The sequence below is a fragment of the Microtus pennsylvanicus genome, chromosome X (assembly GCF_037038515.1).
Source record: "Microtus pennsylvanicus isolate mMicPen1 chromosome X, mMicPen1.hap1, whole genome shotgun sequence".
Classification (NCBI taxonomy): domain Eukaryota; kingdom Metazoa; phylum Chordata; class Mammalia; order Rodentia; family Cricetidae; genus Microtus; species Microtus pennsylvanicus.
Genome location: NC_134601.1, coordinates 94,000,422 through 94,017,703, shown reverse-complemented (window position 1 = coordinate 94,017,703; position 17,282 = coordinate 94,000,422). Strand labels below are relative to the sequence as shown.

The 17,282-nt window shown below is 41.7% G+C and overlaps 1 protein-coding gene across 1 annotated transcript in view; it reads right to left on the bottom strand.

Annotated features, from left to right (window-relative positions):
• The window catches only part of Pdk3 (pyruvate dehydrogenase kinase 3), a 73,038-nt gene extending 64,567 nt beyond the window's left edge, over nucleotides 1-8,471 (bottom strand). The window contains exon 1 of the mRNA XM_075958707.1: nucleotides 8,128-8,471. Coding sequence (XP_075814822.1) covers nucleotides 8,128-8,233 — 106 coding nt within the window. The 5' untranslated portion in view covers nucleotides 8,234-8,471. The remainder of the gene's footprint in view (nucleotides 1-8,127) is intronic.
• Nucleotides 8,472-17,282: the final 8,811 nt, after the last annotated feature.

Here is a 17,282-nt window from a genome sequence, read left to right as displayed (position 1 = left end):
TGTTGGATGTTTGTTTGTTTATTTTTGGAGACAGGGTTTTTCTGTGTAGCTTTGGTGGCTGTTCTGGAACTTGATTATAGACCAGGCTGGCCTCGATCTCACAGAGATCCACTGGCCTCTGCCTCCTGAGTGCTGGGATTAAAGGCGTGCACCACTACTGCTTGGCTAAGGCCAGTTTTTTAAACAATGACCAAGGTACAACAAGCTAAGTACAATATCCAGACCCTAAGTTGCTCCCTTCCCTTTTAATTCTAAATAGTTGGTTTCTGTCTCTAAACAGGTTGGTCTAATTCTTGGCAGTCCCTCACAGCATCAGACCTTTTACACTTACAGGAAAGATCTGTAGGGCACATGTAAAGAAGCAAAATAAACACATTGAGAAAGAAGGATGAGATGGCTTCCCCCTTTCCTAGCACAATCTTTGAATACACCCTTTCAATTTTCCAGGAATGAAATTGTTGTTCTGTGCACTGGTAACCAAGCTTCGAAGAGCAAGATGACTCAAAAACCTGAGACTTTACAGAGAGCAGGCATTTGGCACCGAAGTCAACATTCTGTGGGTAACAGAGTCTTAAAATACTTTCAAAAGCAAAGCCAAAGGCAGCTGGGCTCTTAAAACCTCAAGAATAGCAAGAACAATGGAACTGGCTCTAGCCTATAGGATTCACAGAGCTGGTGTTTAGGGTAGATAGCAAAGCATGTAGGTCTGTGAAAAGCTAGAGGAGGTTTGTCCAATAGTTCGCTTTCTGGTGGTTTAACTTAGGAGACGCTGTATTGTTATGTGGAGAGGCTATAGGCAAGTGATGTAATTTATGGAGTTCCAGCGCTCGCTGTGCAGAGAAACCTGAGCTGAGGAAGCCGAGAAGCTACAAAAGGGCAGGCATCCACACACTGGAAAGGGAGGAGTTAAGACAAAATCGAGAGCAAAGAACAGGAATATCTTCATTACAAGTGAGGCTGTGTAAACGTAACTGAAAAATAAACAAATGGGAAGGAAGTGTGCAGGGAGGAGACAAAAGTTGCTAACGAGAGGACCAGAAACAGTGAGGCTAAAGATGAAAACCAATGAAGGTGTAAACTGTTTCCTACCGACTCACTCCACAGTCACAAGAATGTTTCTCTAATTACTGCATAATAGTCCAAGTTGGCCTTTTCTTGAAGACAAAAAAAAAATCATAAGGCAAAATCATAAAGAGAATTATTGACTCAAACAATCTTAAGGGACAGAAATAAAGGGTTGTACAAATGGAATAAGAACCACCATAATATTAAGGGCCATTCAAACAATACATTAGTCCAAAATACAGAGAGTTTACAAAAAGAAAAAGGAAAACAGAACAAAACACTTAAGAGCTATATTAAGCCAGGTGTGGTGGCGCACGCCTTTAATCCCAGCATTTGGGAGGCAGAGGCAGGGAAATCTTTGTGCATTCAAGCCCAGCCTGGTCTATAAAGTAAGTTCCAGGACAGCCAGACCTGTGACACAGAGAAACCCTGTCTCAGGACTTCCCCTCCCGCAAGAAATCTATATTAAAAAGTAAAACAAATAGAAGTTTATTTTGTATATAAAATGTGGTATTATAGTGTTCCCACTAAGAAATTAACATACTATTTGAAACCACACAGTCCAACAGAATATGAACTACACATACAATTTGAAATTTCTTAGCAGCTATATTAACACAAAATATATTGTATTTTTAATATTTTGTTTATCCTGACACATGTAAAATATTTTAATAATCAATATGGAAGATGTAGAATATAGATTTAATCCTCAGTGCATCAATAAAGTTAAGAAATATCTTACTGGTTTTATATTAATTACCTGCTCTCTGTTATGTATCATACATGTACAGTACATCACAATTTAGAGGCTATATTTCACAAAGAACTGGCCTATAATTAGATTCCATAGAGTTTATACTTGTTAAGGTAAATTCTTCTTTCCAAATTATTCTAAACATGAAATTAACTGAGGGCTGAAGAGATAAGTCAGTCACTAAAAAACTTGCCTCACAAATATGAGAACCTGAGTTCCGTCCCCAGGAAGACACCTAAAAATGTCAGGCAACTGGGCGGTTGGTGGCGCATGCCTTTAATCCCAGCACTTGAGAGGTAGTAGCAGGCCCTGTGAGTTTGAGGCCAGCCTGGTCTGCGGAGAAAGCTCAAGGACACCCAGGGTTACACAGAAAAGCCCTCTTGAGAAACAAAACAACAATAACAACAAAGTCAAGCATGGTGGCTTTGACTTACAATTCTCTTGCTGCAGGGTCAGAGACAGTAAGATCACTGGCTCTCTGGTGAACCGCAGGTCTCAAAAACAAAGTAGGTAATTCCCAAGGAAGGAGAGCCAAGATGGTCCTTGGGCCTCCACACCATATACACACGTGCATCTGAACACCCACACACATAGGAATTTTAAAGTGAATTCAAGTTTGTTTTAAATTTCAACTAAATTAAGTTTCTCAGCCACTCTAGCCACATGTCAACTGCTCAAGAAGGCCATGTGGCTAGAAGCAGTGATCATAACTGAACAAAGGGAGATTTAGTCTAAAGAAATGAAGTGGGGGCTGGATGACTTAGCAGTTAAGAATACTTGTTGCTCTTGCAAAGGACCCGAGTTCTATTTCCAGCACTCACAAAGAGACTTACAACCATCCTTAACTCCAGTTTCAAAGGATCTGACACCCTCATCTGACCTCTGAGGGCATCAAGCAGAGTGCATGCAAGCAAAATACTTACATAAAATAATCTTTAAAAATTATAGAAATAAAATAATTATAACAAATGAAATAAAAATTCAAACTTAAATTTTAATAAAAATAAGGTAAAATAAAGAAATTATGTGACAGGGAAAAATTAAGGCATTAAAAACAAAAGGGAAAATTTGCAGATGCTGACCATTATGTATGACCAATACACTGATTTCTACCAATATATACATTCAGGCTAAAACTGCTATATAAATAAAAACAATTGTTACAAAGTAAAGCCAACTTTACATTTAGAAAAATATTTAAAGCAAAGTAATTCAGAAAAACTGAAAATAATAATGACAAGAAGATCTCAACATCAAATAAGGCTGAATTCAGACCAAAAAGTATGAAACTAAAAGCTACAACTCACCACGAGGACATGACAGTTAACAAGCATCGAGGATCATATTAACAACCATATGACAGAAACTAAGAGATATATGGAAAAATAGAATCAAACTAGAAGACTAACTTTTCGCTAGGCGGTGGTGGTGCACGCCTTTAATCCCAGCACTTGGGAGGCAGAGGCAGGCGGACCTCTGTGAGTTCGAGGCCAGCCTGGTCTACAAAGTTAGTTCCAGGACAGGCTCCAAAGCTACAGAGAAACCCTGTCTCGAAAAACAACAACAACAACTAAACAAAAACAAAACAAAAAATAAGACTAACTTTTCTCACTTGGTCAACAATAAATCAAGTGAAATTTAACAAGGTATAAAAAGCCTAAATAATAATATGGTATATATAATTATGTAACCTGAGAAGAGAGAATAGCCTTCTTTCTGCTGTTCAAGGAATACTCACACAAAATGACACATACAACAACAAACATCAATAAGTCAAAGAACCTAGAGAACATTCTGCAATCATTCAATATAACTGAAGATAATATATATAATAAACCTACAATGGAAGTTTCAACTCTTTCAAGCTAACCTTGACTCATAAAAGAATAAACATCTTCCAGGATACAGAAAAGACTGGGGTAAGAGTCAAATACACTTATCACCAGCTAAAGCACTGATCAACCACTCTTAAGCCTCAGGAACTGAAATAAGGATAGCTCAGAGTTAAGAGCACTGACTGCTCTTCCAGAGAACCTGGGGTCAATTCCCAGTACCTACATGGCGACTCACAACAGTCTGTAACAGTCTGTCCAGGTGATCTGGCTTCCTCTTCTGGTCTCTACATGCACCAGTTAAGCAAGGGGTGAACAAGCATGTATGCAGGCCAAGCACCTATATACATATATATAAAATTAAGATAAAATTTAAAACAATTGAAAAGACCTTAAATAAAAGGCAATGACAAAAAAGAAAATTGTATTCTGCTTGTTTTTAAAAAGAAAAAAAAAGAACAAAATTGATCTAAGAATGTCACATGAACTGAAAGATCAAAGCCATAAAACTAAGAAATAAACTTGACCAAATAAACTACCTGCTAACTGAATCAAGAAGAGGGTGGGGCCGGGCGGTGGTGGCATGCCTTTAATCCCACTACTCGGGAGGAAGAGGCAGGCGGATCTCTGTGAGTTCGAGGCAGCCTGGTCTACTAGAGCTAGTTCCAGAACAGGAACCAAAAGCTACGGAGAAGCCCTGTCTCAGAAAATTAAAAAAAAAAAAAAAAAAAGAAGAGGGTGGAAGTCAGGTCTGGTGCCTCCTGCCTGTAACTCCAGCACTCAAAACGTTGAAACCAACAGAGGAATCACTAAGAGTTCAAGGCCAGTTTGTTTTACAAGGTGAGTTCTAGTAAAATGAAATTCTACCTAAACTAGAGGTTGGGAGAAGGATGGTGAATAAAGATGTAAACCAAGAAAGAAAGGGAAACCATTAAGAAACTACTATCAAGCTGCATATAGTGGTGCGCACCTGTAATCCCAGCACTCAGAAGACCATCGAGAGGGACTCTGAGTTCAGGATTAGCCTGGACTAGAAAGTAAGACTGCTCCTAAATATAGCTAGGCATGGTGGCACATATCTTTAATCATAGCACTCAGGAGGCAAAGGTAGGCAAATCTGAATTTGAGGACTGGTCTATACAGGGACTGTCAGACCCTGCCTCAATAAATAAACACGGCCCTACCAAGTTCCAACCCCATGGTCACACAGACAGCTCTGGTTCAATTAAATGGATCATAAAACCAACCCAAAAGTCATGAACCTAGGAAAGGGGCTGTGGGATGGGGGTTGACAGGGATGGGAGAAAGTAATAAGAATATTATATACACTTATAAACTTGTCAAAATACAAATTGAAATTTTTTAAAAGCACAAAATTAAAAATGGGCTTTTAAATGGAAAGGGAATGAAGGGAGTTGTGCTTATCTCATCTATCCAAACTGGCCAAAATATATTGATGCAAATTATTTTCTAGAAAAATCTATCCAAAGAGATTCCATATGACACAGAAAACCTATACAGACCAATGCCACAGATTCCCATAGAAGGTTTCACAGGAATATACCAAATCTCTAGAGAAAAGTTAACTCAAAAGAAAAAAATTAGAGTACTGGGTAAAAAGTAAAAATTGTCTTTCTGAAATAAACCTAACTTTGATAAGAAACCCTAACAGTCTGTATATGCAGACATATTCAGATAGCACAGTCTACTAGCCCTTCCATATGTTACAATCGTCCACAATGAAAAGTCAACATTACTTGAAGAAAAACCATTTCTGTGTAAACATGACTTTTCACCTATCAAAAGTACAGGAAAACAGGTACTCTGTCCTGGAAACTTCCAGGATAAACAGACAACTCCTATGGAAAGGAATTTGTTCAGAATTATCAAAACTACAAATGGGCATCCTTCCTGATGCAGTAAGGTCATCTTTAGGAATTTGTATTCTATCTATACTAGCCATGCGTGAAATTACAATGTACACAATAATTCGCTGTAGTACTTGTCTTAGCAAAGACTAGAAACATCCCACAAGCCATCAATTATGGGCTGTCTAACTACACCACACCCGTACAAACTCTCAAAAGTCATAGAAATGAAAAGGAAGCTTACAGGTACATATAAAGAAAGTTCTTTTGTGTTAAGTTTAAAAAGCAAGATGCGAATAAATGTATAAGTGAAACTTATGCAAAAATTGCAAGACTAGTCAACAGAAGTAGAAAAAAGACCTTTTCTGTCCAGTTTCTTTGGCATCTTTTGAAGTTAGAACCATGGAACTGTCACTTTGAGCCAAAAAAGAACATATAATTACATTGATTTTTTTCTTAATCTTGCCCTTGGAAATGATACTCCACTTAGAATACTTGTTATTCTTGCAGACCAAATCTAGTAAAGATATAATTCAAGAAATTCTTATTTTAAAGGCTTAAACAAATACTCCACATAGATGTAAGAGGAACAGCAGATGAGCCAGAAGTGCATCGAGTTAATGGTTTTTTAACCCTGATGATACTTTAGAATGACCCTGGGGGCTTCTAAAAATACCAGTGCCCTATATTCCACCCCTACACTACTAACACCAGAAATTCAGAACATGAGGCCCTGCCCTAAACCACTGATCTCAACACTTTTAAAATAGCGAGCATTTGTTTCTAGATACTTGCCCCATAAATTATCCACCACCACACTATCTATTCCCTCCTGCAACTTTCCTACTCAAATAACGTCCTTGCCATGATGCCTATTAACACCGGAGATACTTGCTGCCAGAGATGTAAATTAACAAAAATTTCAAGTACACTACTAGAATGATCACAAACTCTGAATGTGGGAGTGACCAAGATTCCCTTTGTTCTTTTTACTCAGAATCAATTTGTCTCACTTTATTTAACAAAAGTTTTCTATGTTCATAATAAGTTAGAAAAACATGCCTACTTATAGCTATAGCAAGGTTTTCATTATAAGCTGTGTGATCAGGATCCGCCTCAAACCTCTAAAACTCTGCAAGTAGGGTGGGGCAAGAAAGCGCAGTGAGTAAAGGCATTTGGTGCCAAGCCTGGCCACCAGAGTTTGATCTCTGGGACCCACATGATAGAAGGAAAGAACTCCCACAAGGTGTCCTCCGACCTCTATAGAGGCACCAGGCACCATGACACGTGTGCCCAAACAACCACAAAAACATACATAAATAAAATGTTTAAAATAAATTTTACAAGTGGAGAGCAAGAGAGGGAGGGAGGGGAGGGAGGGAGGGAGGGAGGGAGGGAGGGAGGGAGGGAGGGAGGGAGGGAGGGAGAGAGATAATAGGGTCCAACTACTGAAAAAGCTTTTGATAATGAAACTCAAGATGAAAAGGCCAGTTGCTCGCTTGTCTTAGATTTTTATCATTTGTCTTTGGCAGCTTGATTTCTAAACAGTTTGGCATCAGCTTAAACCTTTAACCTATACACCCTCTTTCCATCCTGTATACCCCCCCCCCCAAGTACAGACAACATCACATTTTGCATATCTGGTCTTCCCAGAAGGTTCTATCAATTTTGCACTTTTTATACCCAACTGACACCATCACATGTCATTTTTAAATCAAAAGAATTAAACCGCTCTAGGCTTGGAGAGCCTGTCATCTTGATTTTCCTTCGGCTATGCTGAATTCCATTTTTGTTTTGTTTTCAGGTGTTTCACAACCACATTCCGCCTGCTGGAGTTGGAATGACATCCTCTGGGGGAACGATTGATCAGTTAATGGAAGATGATAGAATCTATTCCCAGCTAAATTAGGCCACAGGCTTTATTGGGGTCCTCTCCCTTCCCACCCCACTCCATGTAAACCAAGTACTAACTCAGCTGCCAACAGAGTGCAAGGGACACCAAGGAAAGGTGCTTGCTCACACTCAGGCTGGAGCAATCCTAGAAGCCCTGCTCTGTAGCCAGGAGCCCACAAGTCAACTCTTGCCCAACATCTAAGGCATCTGCAGCCCACGATTGTGACTGTTTACGGTATCATAATGAAGACGTTCAGGTCAGGCCACTCACTACAGGCTACCTTAACAGTAGAAAAGGAACAAAATGCCACTGCAGGATTTACTCAACCTCAAGGTGTTTCTAAACACGTCTTACCCAACCATTAAAAACTCTAAAAATAAAAACGTTTAAGAGATCTTTCTCAAGTTTTAAGGACAGAGCGGTCTGAGTCAAGTAGATCTGAAGTAAGGGTTGGGAGTTCCGACTGGGATGAAGGTCCCTGGACGTAGCTGAGCGTGGGGGGTGTCAGGCCCTGCCCCTCCACCTCCTGAAACCCGAAACCTCAGCCCCAGGAGAGCCCCAGGCTTGTACCCCCCATCATCCCGCCCAGGCGGTTCCCACGGACTTTGCCTTGAGGCTAAAGAGCCCCTGCAGCAAGCGGGGGGGGGGGGGGATGGCCGCTCCCGCACTCCCTTGGGGCCCTGGGGAGTGGCCCCACGGCGTCGCACTCACCGAAGTCCAGGAACTGTTTGATCGAGAGCGGTGACGGAGAGAAGCGGGAGTAGCGCTCGATCTGCTGGGGCACCGGCTGCTTGAGCAGCTGGTAGAAGAGCCTCATCCTCACTCGGGCACTGCGCACATCCGCCGAGACGTCCCGGACAGCCGCAGGGGCCGCCGACGCCGAACCGCAAGCGGAGGCGGCGCCAGCGGGGCTTTACCTCCACCTGGGGCTCGGCTTTGGCACCACCAGCGCCGCGGCTGCAGCAGCACCTAAACAAGCACCGATGGCAGGGAAGGAGGCCGTGGCCCGCTGCCCGCGAGTTCGTAAACCCCGCCCAGAAGAGGCGGGGTCTGCCGCCGCACGTACGCGGCGCGCGTGGGATGTGAGGGGAGCGAGGGGCACGCGGCGGCACGCGCGCACCGCTGATTGGCTGCCGCCGCCGCCAAAGCTTTCTTAAAGTCCCGGTAACACACACAAACCTCCCGCCCTAGCTCGTGGCTCTCACCCTGGTACCCGGGAGCCTGGCTATGGCCGGTCCCTCCCCAGATCAGGTCTTCCAAGACCAAAAGGTGCTTGGAGACGTGGAGGACACCGGGAGCCCACGTCCTGAAACAATCTTTAGCGCTGCCCTAAACCTTTCCAACCCCGGGCCCCTCTTCCGGAAGGCCCTCCTCAGATCAGCTGACTGCTCTGCTTTAAATTGTTCCTCGCAGTCCTATGCTTTTTCAAATTCTTTGCCCCTTAACTATGTGGTTTGTTTCATCCCCTCCAACAGTACTAGTACCTTAACACAGAATTCCATAAAAGCTACTGGCTTTCCCGCCTCTCCCCCTAACCCCGGCCACTGGACAGAATTCAGTTAACCTCACCTCAGGAGCTCCGCTTCCTGTCTGCCCGCCTTCACTCTGGTGAATACCTTTGGGCCGTTTGTTACTAAAAAAGGATTGTTACATCACCGGCCCTAGGCTAGGTAACCTCCAGTTACCACCTGAGCCAATCACTGCCCAAGATCCTTAGGTCACTTACTATATTTCACTGCTACCTCTCACTGCTACCACATTGGAGGGGTCCATTAGAAATAAAGGTCATTAACACTTGCTAGCCATGCGTCCTGGATCCCCGCGTTCCAAAACAGTTGGATGGGATTCATCATAGATATTTCATTGCCCTCCTCACGCCCTCATATACGCATCCATTGGAAAGGCTCAAATTCGAGCCAGTGACCATTATCTCACCACACCTCACCACCATAGAACCCTGACTCAGTTTCACCACTATTTGAGAGCAGGTATCCATCTATGTTTACACTGTGCTGAATTTGCTTTGCATGAGAGTGAACTTGAATACACGGTTCGGTATATAAAATCGGTATTTCCAAATGTGGCTAGATGAAATACTGCTTGCTTTAGCCAATACCGCCATACACGGACTTAATTTCTGATAATGTGCAAACATCAACTACAAAAAAAGGTAAAACCATTCTTCTTTACCCGATTATTAGGGTAAAGCTTTTATGCCTTCATTTGGATCCTTACGTACCCACTTCTTTGCTTTATAAAGTTGTTGTTGCAACTCTACCTGAATTTAAAGAAAAATAGCACATGCATGCAGAAACCTCCTGTGGTCTTCCCGTATTTCCGCGTTTCCAAGTAGAACTATGATTGATAATAGAAGAACTACGCTGTCTTCTCCATTCAAAGGAAAGCCTAAGGGGACTTAGTGCCAGCCTTCCTAAAGGGCAGTTTACCAACAGGGCAGAGCACTGGCTGCGGTTAGAGCGCATGGGCAGACAAAAAGAAGGCAGGGCCGGTGCTTGTCCACTCACTTTCATGGGTGCTGCCTGCAGATGGAGTTTTAGTGGTAGCAGTTAAGATCACCATAAGTGGGTGTTGGTGGGGAGAGAGGTTTTCCACCTATGTGGCATATTTCTGAACTCACCCATCAGCTTTTTCATAATTTCCTCTTCTGTCTCACTAACTGCTACTTTAAAAAGATTTATTCTCATGTTTTAATTACTCAAAATCAAGGTGCCTAATTTAATACTTCTCTAAAGAGTGTCACGGTCCTAAAAGTTGAGAACATGTGAAAGAGGCCTGGATAATGGAAACCTGGGCTGGTCCATGGCTCACACGACTGACTCAACCCTAAACTTGATCCCATCGTTAGCATGCTGTGTGACCTAAGACTAGGCTCCTAGCCTTTCTGTGGCTGTTATTTTAGTGCCGGGTGGAGATGGACAACTTCTCTCCCTTACATTTGTGACGATTAAATAAAATAAATCTTATCTAATGCAACTATAAGACGCTTTGGGCCCTCTTTAGTACATGATAACAGTTCATCTAGAAACTCAAGCCAGTTTGATTCCGGTGGTAATTATCATTAGATTTCTTGAGCTCCAACCATCCCAAGGATTTCCCAGCTTGTTGAGCACTGTAAGGTGTTACGCAGGCCTCTCTGTGAAATGCCAAGCCCGTTCACAGCAGCAGCACCTGGAAGCTTGTTAGAAATGCAAATCCTTGGACTCCATCACAGTCCCAGTGAAACGAACACCTGGGAGGTGAGGCCCGAGGACTTAACCACAAATTCTTCTAGATTCCTATCTTCAAGAGGTACAGCTTAATCCTCCCCTCACCCCGAATGTGGGTGGCTAGGTTTGGCAGTAGCTTTTAACAAATAGATTACGGATAGACATAATGAGATTGCACTCAGCAATTAGGTCAGAAAACTACTGGGTCCCACAAAATACCTGACCATCATGCCTCAAAACTATCAACGTCATTAAAAGCAAGGAAAATTGGAAAAATGGCAGAGAGGAACCCAAAGAGATTATGACAACTAAATGCAATGTACTCTCCTGGATGGAATTCTGGGGTAAAAAGAAGAAGAAGAAGAAGAAGAAGAAGAAGAAGAGGAGGAGGAGGAGGAGGAGGAGGAGGAGGAGGAGGAGGAGGAGGAGGAGGAGGAGGAGGAGGAGGAGGTTGTTTAAAAACTAAGGTCCAGCCGGGCGGTGGTGGCGCACGCCTTTAATCCCAGCACTCGGGAGGCAGAGGCAGGAGGATCTCTGTGAGTTCGCGGCCAGCCTGGTCTACAAGAGCTAGTTCCAGGACAGGAACCAAAAGCTACGGAGAAACCCTGTCTCGAAAAATCAAAAAAAAAAAATAAAATAAAATAAAAACTAAGGTCCTGGACTCTGGACCAAATGTTTTTAATAATCATATATATTGGTTCATGAGTTATAATAAATGTACCAGCATGCCTAGTATCCATTTCCTTTCCCTCTTTTTTCTCCTCTCCCCCTTCCCTCCCCTCCCCTTTCCCTTCTCTCCTCTTTCTCTCATTTTTCCTCCTCTCACTCCCCTTCTTTCTCCTCTTCCTCACCGTTTGGAAGTAGATGCTCCCACTGAATAACCTGGAGACAGCATAGCTCTGGCCCGAGGCCCTGATTCATACCCTAATACAATCTCTGACTCTGTGTTAAAACCCTTAGCCAAGGGAGATACCCTGGGACACTTAAAACCCACATTTCCAGAGTTTGTGGCCATAAATGCTTGTTTCCAGCTGCTAAGCTGGTGATGATTTGTGTTGCAAAAAGAATGAACTCATATGCAATCCTCCAGGATTCTGATGTGTGAGCTCCACCCTAAATCTACGTCTCTCCTATCAAATGCCTCAGATTGCAGTTAATCACTTAAACAGGAAGGGAAGCCTTCCCAATCTGAGAAGTCCATCCCTCCCCCCACTACATGGTTTCCTAATAAATAATACTTCCCATTCTAACCTTCCCAACAATGTGCTATACCATTATTAATGCTTCCTTTCATACTAGTGTTCTGCATAAGTACCTAGCATTATTTAAAGTCACAAAAATATTCATCAAATGTTGTAAGAGGCCCCTTGTTTGTCCCCAGCTGCTCAGCCCCGAAATAATCACGCAGAAACCATTTTATTTGCAGAAATGTTTGGCCAATAGCTTAAGCATATTTCTGGCTAACTCATATCTTAAATTAACCCATCTCTATTAATCTGTGTATCGCCATGAGGTTGTGGCTTACTGGGCAAAGTTTCAGCGTCTGTCTCCAGCAGGGCTACATGGCTTTTCTGACTCTGCCTTTCTTCTCCCAGTATTCAGGTTAGTACTCCCTGCCTACATCTATTCTGCTCTGTACAGGCCCAAGACAGTTTCTTTATTAACCAATAGTATTCACAGCATACAGAGGGGAATCCCACATCAATCAAATAAAAATGCACAAAACTGGACCTGGAGACCTTGTACTTTTTGATCTTCCCAAGGACCCAGGTTCTGTTCCCAGTACCCACATCATATGGCCCACCTGTAACTCCAGCTCTAGAAGATCAGATGCCCTCTTCTGACCTCTGTTAGTAGCTGCAGACACATTTTAATAATCTCTATAAAACTCATCATCGCTTTCATTGGTAACTACTCTCGCTCTTGTTCACATCTCCATGAACTGTATTTATGCTTTGGATAAAAAATAGACCATGTTAGTTGCAATAATGAGAAATATGGGCTAACCTGAAAACTAATGAGCTTAATTCTGATTCGTTGCTTTAGTTCTTGGTTCAAGACAAGATGCTGTTATGAGGTGCCCATAAGAAATGAACACATAGACAGAATCTTAACAATTGTGTTTTTGTTTTATCTTGTTTTGTTTTGTTTGTTTATTTTTTAAGACCAGGTTTCTCTGTAAGGCCCTGGCTGTCTTGAGACTCAAGGTGTAGACCAAGTTGTCCTTGAACTCAGAAATCCACCTGCCTTTGCCTCTTGACTACTGGGACTAAAGGCTTGCCACCACACCCAGCTAGAGTAAGGGCTACATAAAGGCAAAAAAAACTCCTCCTAGTATCTTGCTTGGCAGTTGCAGGGGAGGTTTTGTGCGAGCAAGCAGATTAGCAGAAGCTAAGATAAGCAGTTAGGTTGAGGGAGTGGGGTTTCTGCACAAACAAGTGATTTAACAGAAGCTAAACTAAGTTAACTGGGGCATCTTGACCTCAGGTTGGATAATTTTTCACAGGGCTTCCCAATCAAGGGGATTAAATTCTAGTCAAACCTAATGTGCCTTTAGCAAGAACAGAAGTGGCAGAGGAAACGCTGTACTCTCTCTTTTTTTTTTTTTTTTTTTTTTTTTTGGTTTTTGGTTTTTCGAGACAGGGTTTCTCTGTGGCTTTGGAGCCTGTCCTGGAACTAGCTCTGTAGACCAGGCTGGTCTCGAACTCACAGAGATCCGCCGGCCTCTGCCTCCCGAGTGCTGGGATTAAAGGCGTGTGCGCCACCACGGCCCAGCCACTGTACTCTCCTGACCTGTCACAACACCTGATAAAAGTTAAGCCAATGGGAAAGGAGGAAACATTTTGTAGGGCCTTGAAGCTTCTGAAACAGGCCTCTTAACCTCCAACAGTTTTCCTTCTCTCTACCTTCTCCTTATCTGTGAGTGCGAGCAAAGAAGAAAGTAGTAACAGTTTGCAACATCTTGAGAGTAGGAGGAAGCTGGCATTGCAGAATGTAGAGCAGAAACAGGAAGAAAATAGGTCCTCAATGGTGGTATTAAGCTATTATCAAAGCAACCCCTATGCCTTCTCTAAACTTCAGGCTCTATAGGCCAGTACATATCCTTAGGATTTAGACAATCTTGAGTAGATTTATATTACTTCAAAACTGTACCGGCCTTCATGCCAAGAAGTCTCAAGATGTTAGAAATCTTTCACTAATGGTTAATATTAGGTTGTAGGTTTTTTTTAACTCTTTGTGGTCTCACCACCCAGCTCCCAAATAAATACATGGAGAATTATTCTTACTTATGAATGCCTGGCCTTAGTTTGGCTTATTTCTAGCTAGCTTTTCTAACTTAAATTATCCTTAAATTATGTCTATTTGTAACTACATTTTGCCTCTGGACTTTTTACCTTTCTACTTTTCTTTCTTTTTTTCAAGGTAGGGTTTCTCTGTAGCTTTGGAGCCTGTCCTAGAACTAGCTCTTATAAACCAGGCTAGCCTCAAACTCACAGAGATCTGCCTGCCTCTGTCTCCCAAGTGCTGGAATTAAAGGCGTGTGCCACCACTGCCCAGTTTTCCCTTTCTTTACTTTATATGTCTTTCTTTCCTCCATGGCTAGCCCCTGACATTCTCCTCTCCTTCTCCTTTTCTCACACCTCCTCTTCTTCTCCTATTTATTCTCTCTGCCCAGCAGCCCCACGTATCCATCTCCTACCTAGCTATTGGCAGTTCAGCTCTTTATTAGACCAATCTGGTATTTTAGGCAAGCAAAGTAACATAGCTTCACAGAGTTAAGCAAATGCAACATGAAAGAATGTAACACATCTTTGCATCATTAAACAAATGTTCCACAGCATAAACAAATAGAACACATCTTCAACTAGTATTCCACAATATTTCCTCCTTCTTGTCTAAATAAAAATGAAAGGTTTTTAATTTAATATAGTAAAACTATATACAACAAAAAGTTATCAAGTAAGAATTACATTTACAATATTCAGTCCATTTCAAATTCAGAAAAAATAGTCCATGGTGAAGGCACCTTTAGGGGTCCGTGAGAAAATTGAGATAATGGCCAAGTCTTGGGAATACCTTTCTTGATATACATCACCTGTCAAGATTCAGGAGGTCGCCCCTGATCAAACCAGATCCATATTAATTCCGAAATAACCCATAGCCTCTTGTTTCCTGTGGAAACAAAAGCATAAACTCTTCCCCTAAAGCATTTTTAATTTCCATTTGACAAGTAGATTCTTTTACTTCCATTTTAAAGTTAAAACATTTTTAAAATATCTAAACTGGTTTATTTCAGCAGTCACTCTTTCAATCCCATGTTTCCCAGCAACTGTCTTTTGCTTATCAGCATTCAAAAAATTTAAAAAAAAAACCACAATGGCATACAGGATCCAGATTCCTTGTGTATTTCCCATCTCTATGTGACTTACTGTTTTTTTGTTTTGTTTTGTTTTGTTTTGTTTTTCGAGACAGGGTTTCTCTGTAGCTTTGGAGCCTGTCCTGAAACTCCCTTTGTAGACCAGGCTGGCCTTGAACTCACAGAGATCCACCCGCCTCTGCCTCCTAAGTGCTGGGATTACAGGTGTGTGCCACCACTGCCCGGCCTGACTTATTCTTTTTTATATATTACTTTATTTCTCTCTTCAAAGACTTTATTATTTTAAACTATTTCTTTCTATGACTGTCTATACCCATTTTCTTTCTTAAGCCTTTGCACATTGTTAAACACACTGTAGCTTAGAGTTTTTTCTTTCTGGGTCTATCTATCTTTAGTGCATATCTCTAGTCTTTTTTTTGTCCACATGAGCAAAGAACTGCTAAGTGGGATGGCTAGGACCGCCACTGCAGTTTTAGTGGCTGGTTCCACCCACCTCTTTGAGAGGTGGCCAGAGGTGCATTTGACCAGGAACTGCATTTTAAATCCCCCCTCCCCTATGATGGCACTGCAACAGGCATTTTTGGTTGGCTCTTTTTTTTTCTATTTAACATACTGGTTGCTCAAGGGCTTACTGTGAGGCTGAGACTCTTAAAGAAGCTGTATCTGTTTTTTTTTTCTCAGCTTTCTCAGACCCTATGTGGAAATTAGGGTTTCACGTTGGATCACCAAAATATAGGTTTTCTTTTTTCTTCTTTGAGAGCCCACAACCCAGCTCCAAAATAAACACATGAATATTTAGTCTTACTTATGAAAGCTCAGCCTTATCTTGGCTTGTTTCTAGCCAGTTTTTCTTTTTGTTTGTTTGTTTGTTTGTTTGTTTGTTTGTTTTTCGAGACAGGATTTCTCTGTGGCTTTGGAGCTTGTCCTGGAACTAGCTCTTGTAGACCAGGCTGGTCTCGAACTCACAGAGATCCTCCTGCCTCTGCCTCCCGAGTGCTGGGATTAAAGGCGTGCGCCACCACCGCCTGGCTTCTAGCCAGTTTTTCTAACTTAAATTATCCTTTCTGTCTTTAACTATGTTTTGTCTCTGGGTTTTTTTTATCTTCTTTATTGTATATATTTTTCTTTCCTTCTTACTCCAAGGATGGTCCCTGGTGACCTCCTCTTCTCCTTTTCTTGCTCCTCCCTCTCCTTCTCCTATTTGTTCTCTCTGCCTGGCAGCCCCACCTATCCCTCTCCTCCCTAACTGTTGGCAATTCAGCTCTTTCTTAGACCAATGAGGTGTTTTAGGCAGGCAAAGTAACATACCTTTACAGAATTAAACAAATGCAATAAATGATTGCAATACATTTTAAACTAATATTCAACAACATTAGATATCTTGCTAGCTCTGCACATGAGAATTTAGAGTTTTTTAAAATAAAGTATTATAATGCTTCTTGTGCCCAAGATATAAAACAAAATCATATCATGTAATATCCACGAAAAGAAAAACAATAAGGGAGGGGGCCAAAGAGATTGCTCAGTGGTCAAGCTGCTCACTGCTTGCTCTTGTAGTGGACCCTGGTTTAACTCCCAGCCTTCATATAAGGGCTCACAACAACCTGTAACTCCATTTTTCAGGGGATCCTCCACCCTATTCTGGCTTCTGCAAGTACTCCACACAAGTGGTAGTACTCTTACATACATAAAGGCAAAACACTCGTGCACATAAAATAAAAATAAACAAATAATTTTTAAAGAGATTAGTTAAATAAATTATGACACATACTTTCAATGGCTAGTTATCTTGCTACTAAGGATTTGTTGTAAGGGCTGGAGAGGTGGTGTCACAGTTAAGATTACATACTGATCTTATAGAGAACTGGAGTTTGGTTCTTAGCATCCATGTTAGGTGGCTCACAAGCATCTGTAAGGCCAACTCTAGGGGATTCTACACCCTCTTCTGGCCGCCACAGACACCACACTAGTGTGTACAGACTTATATTCACATACACATATACACATAATTTTTAAAATATCTTAAAAATTCATTGTATGAAAATCCACATAGGAACATTAAAAATTCATCTGCTTTAAGAAAGGAAAAGCAAGATATAAAATTATGCACTAATTTTCACTTGAACTCATCTACAAAGAAAACACATAAGCTTTGCATAGAATAAGGTATAGGAAAGATACAAAGCAAAATGCCAATGACTCATGTCCTTACCTTTTTGAGCCTGTTTTCTTATGAGCAAATAGGTGCTCCTGTCACTGCT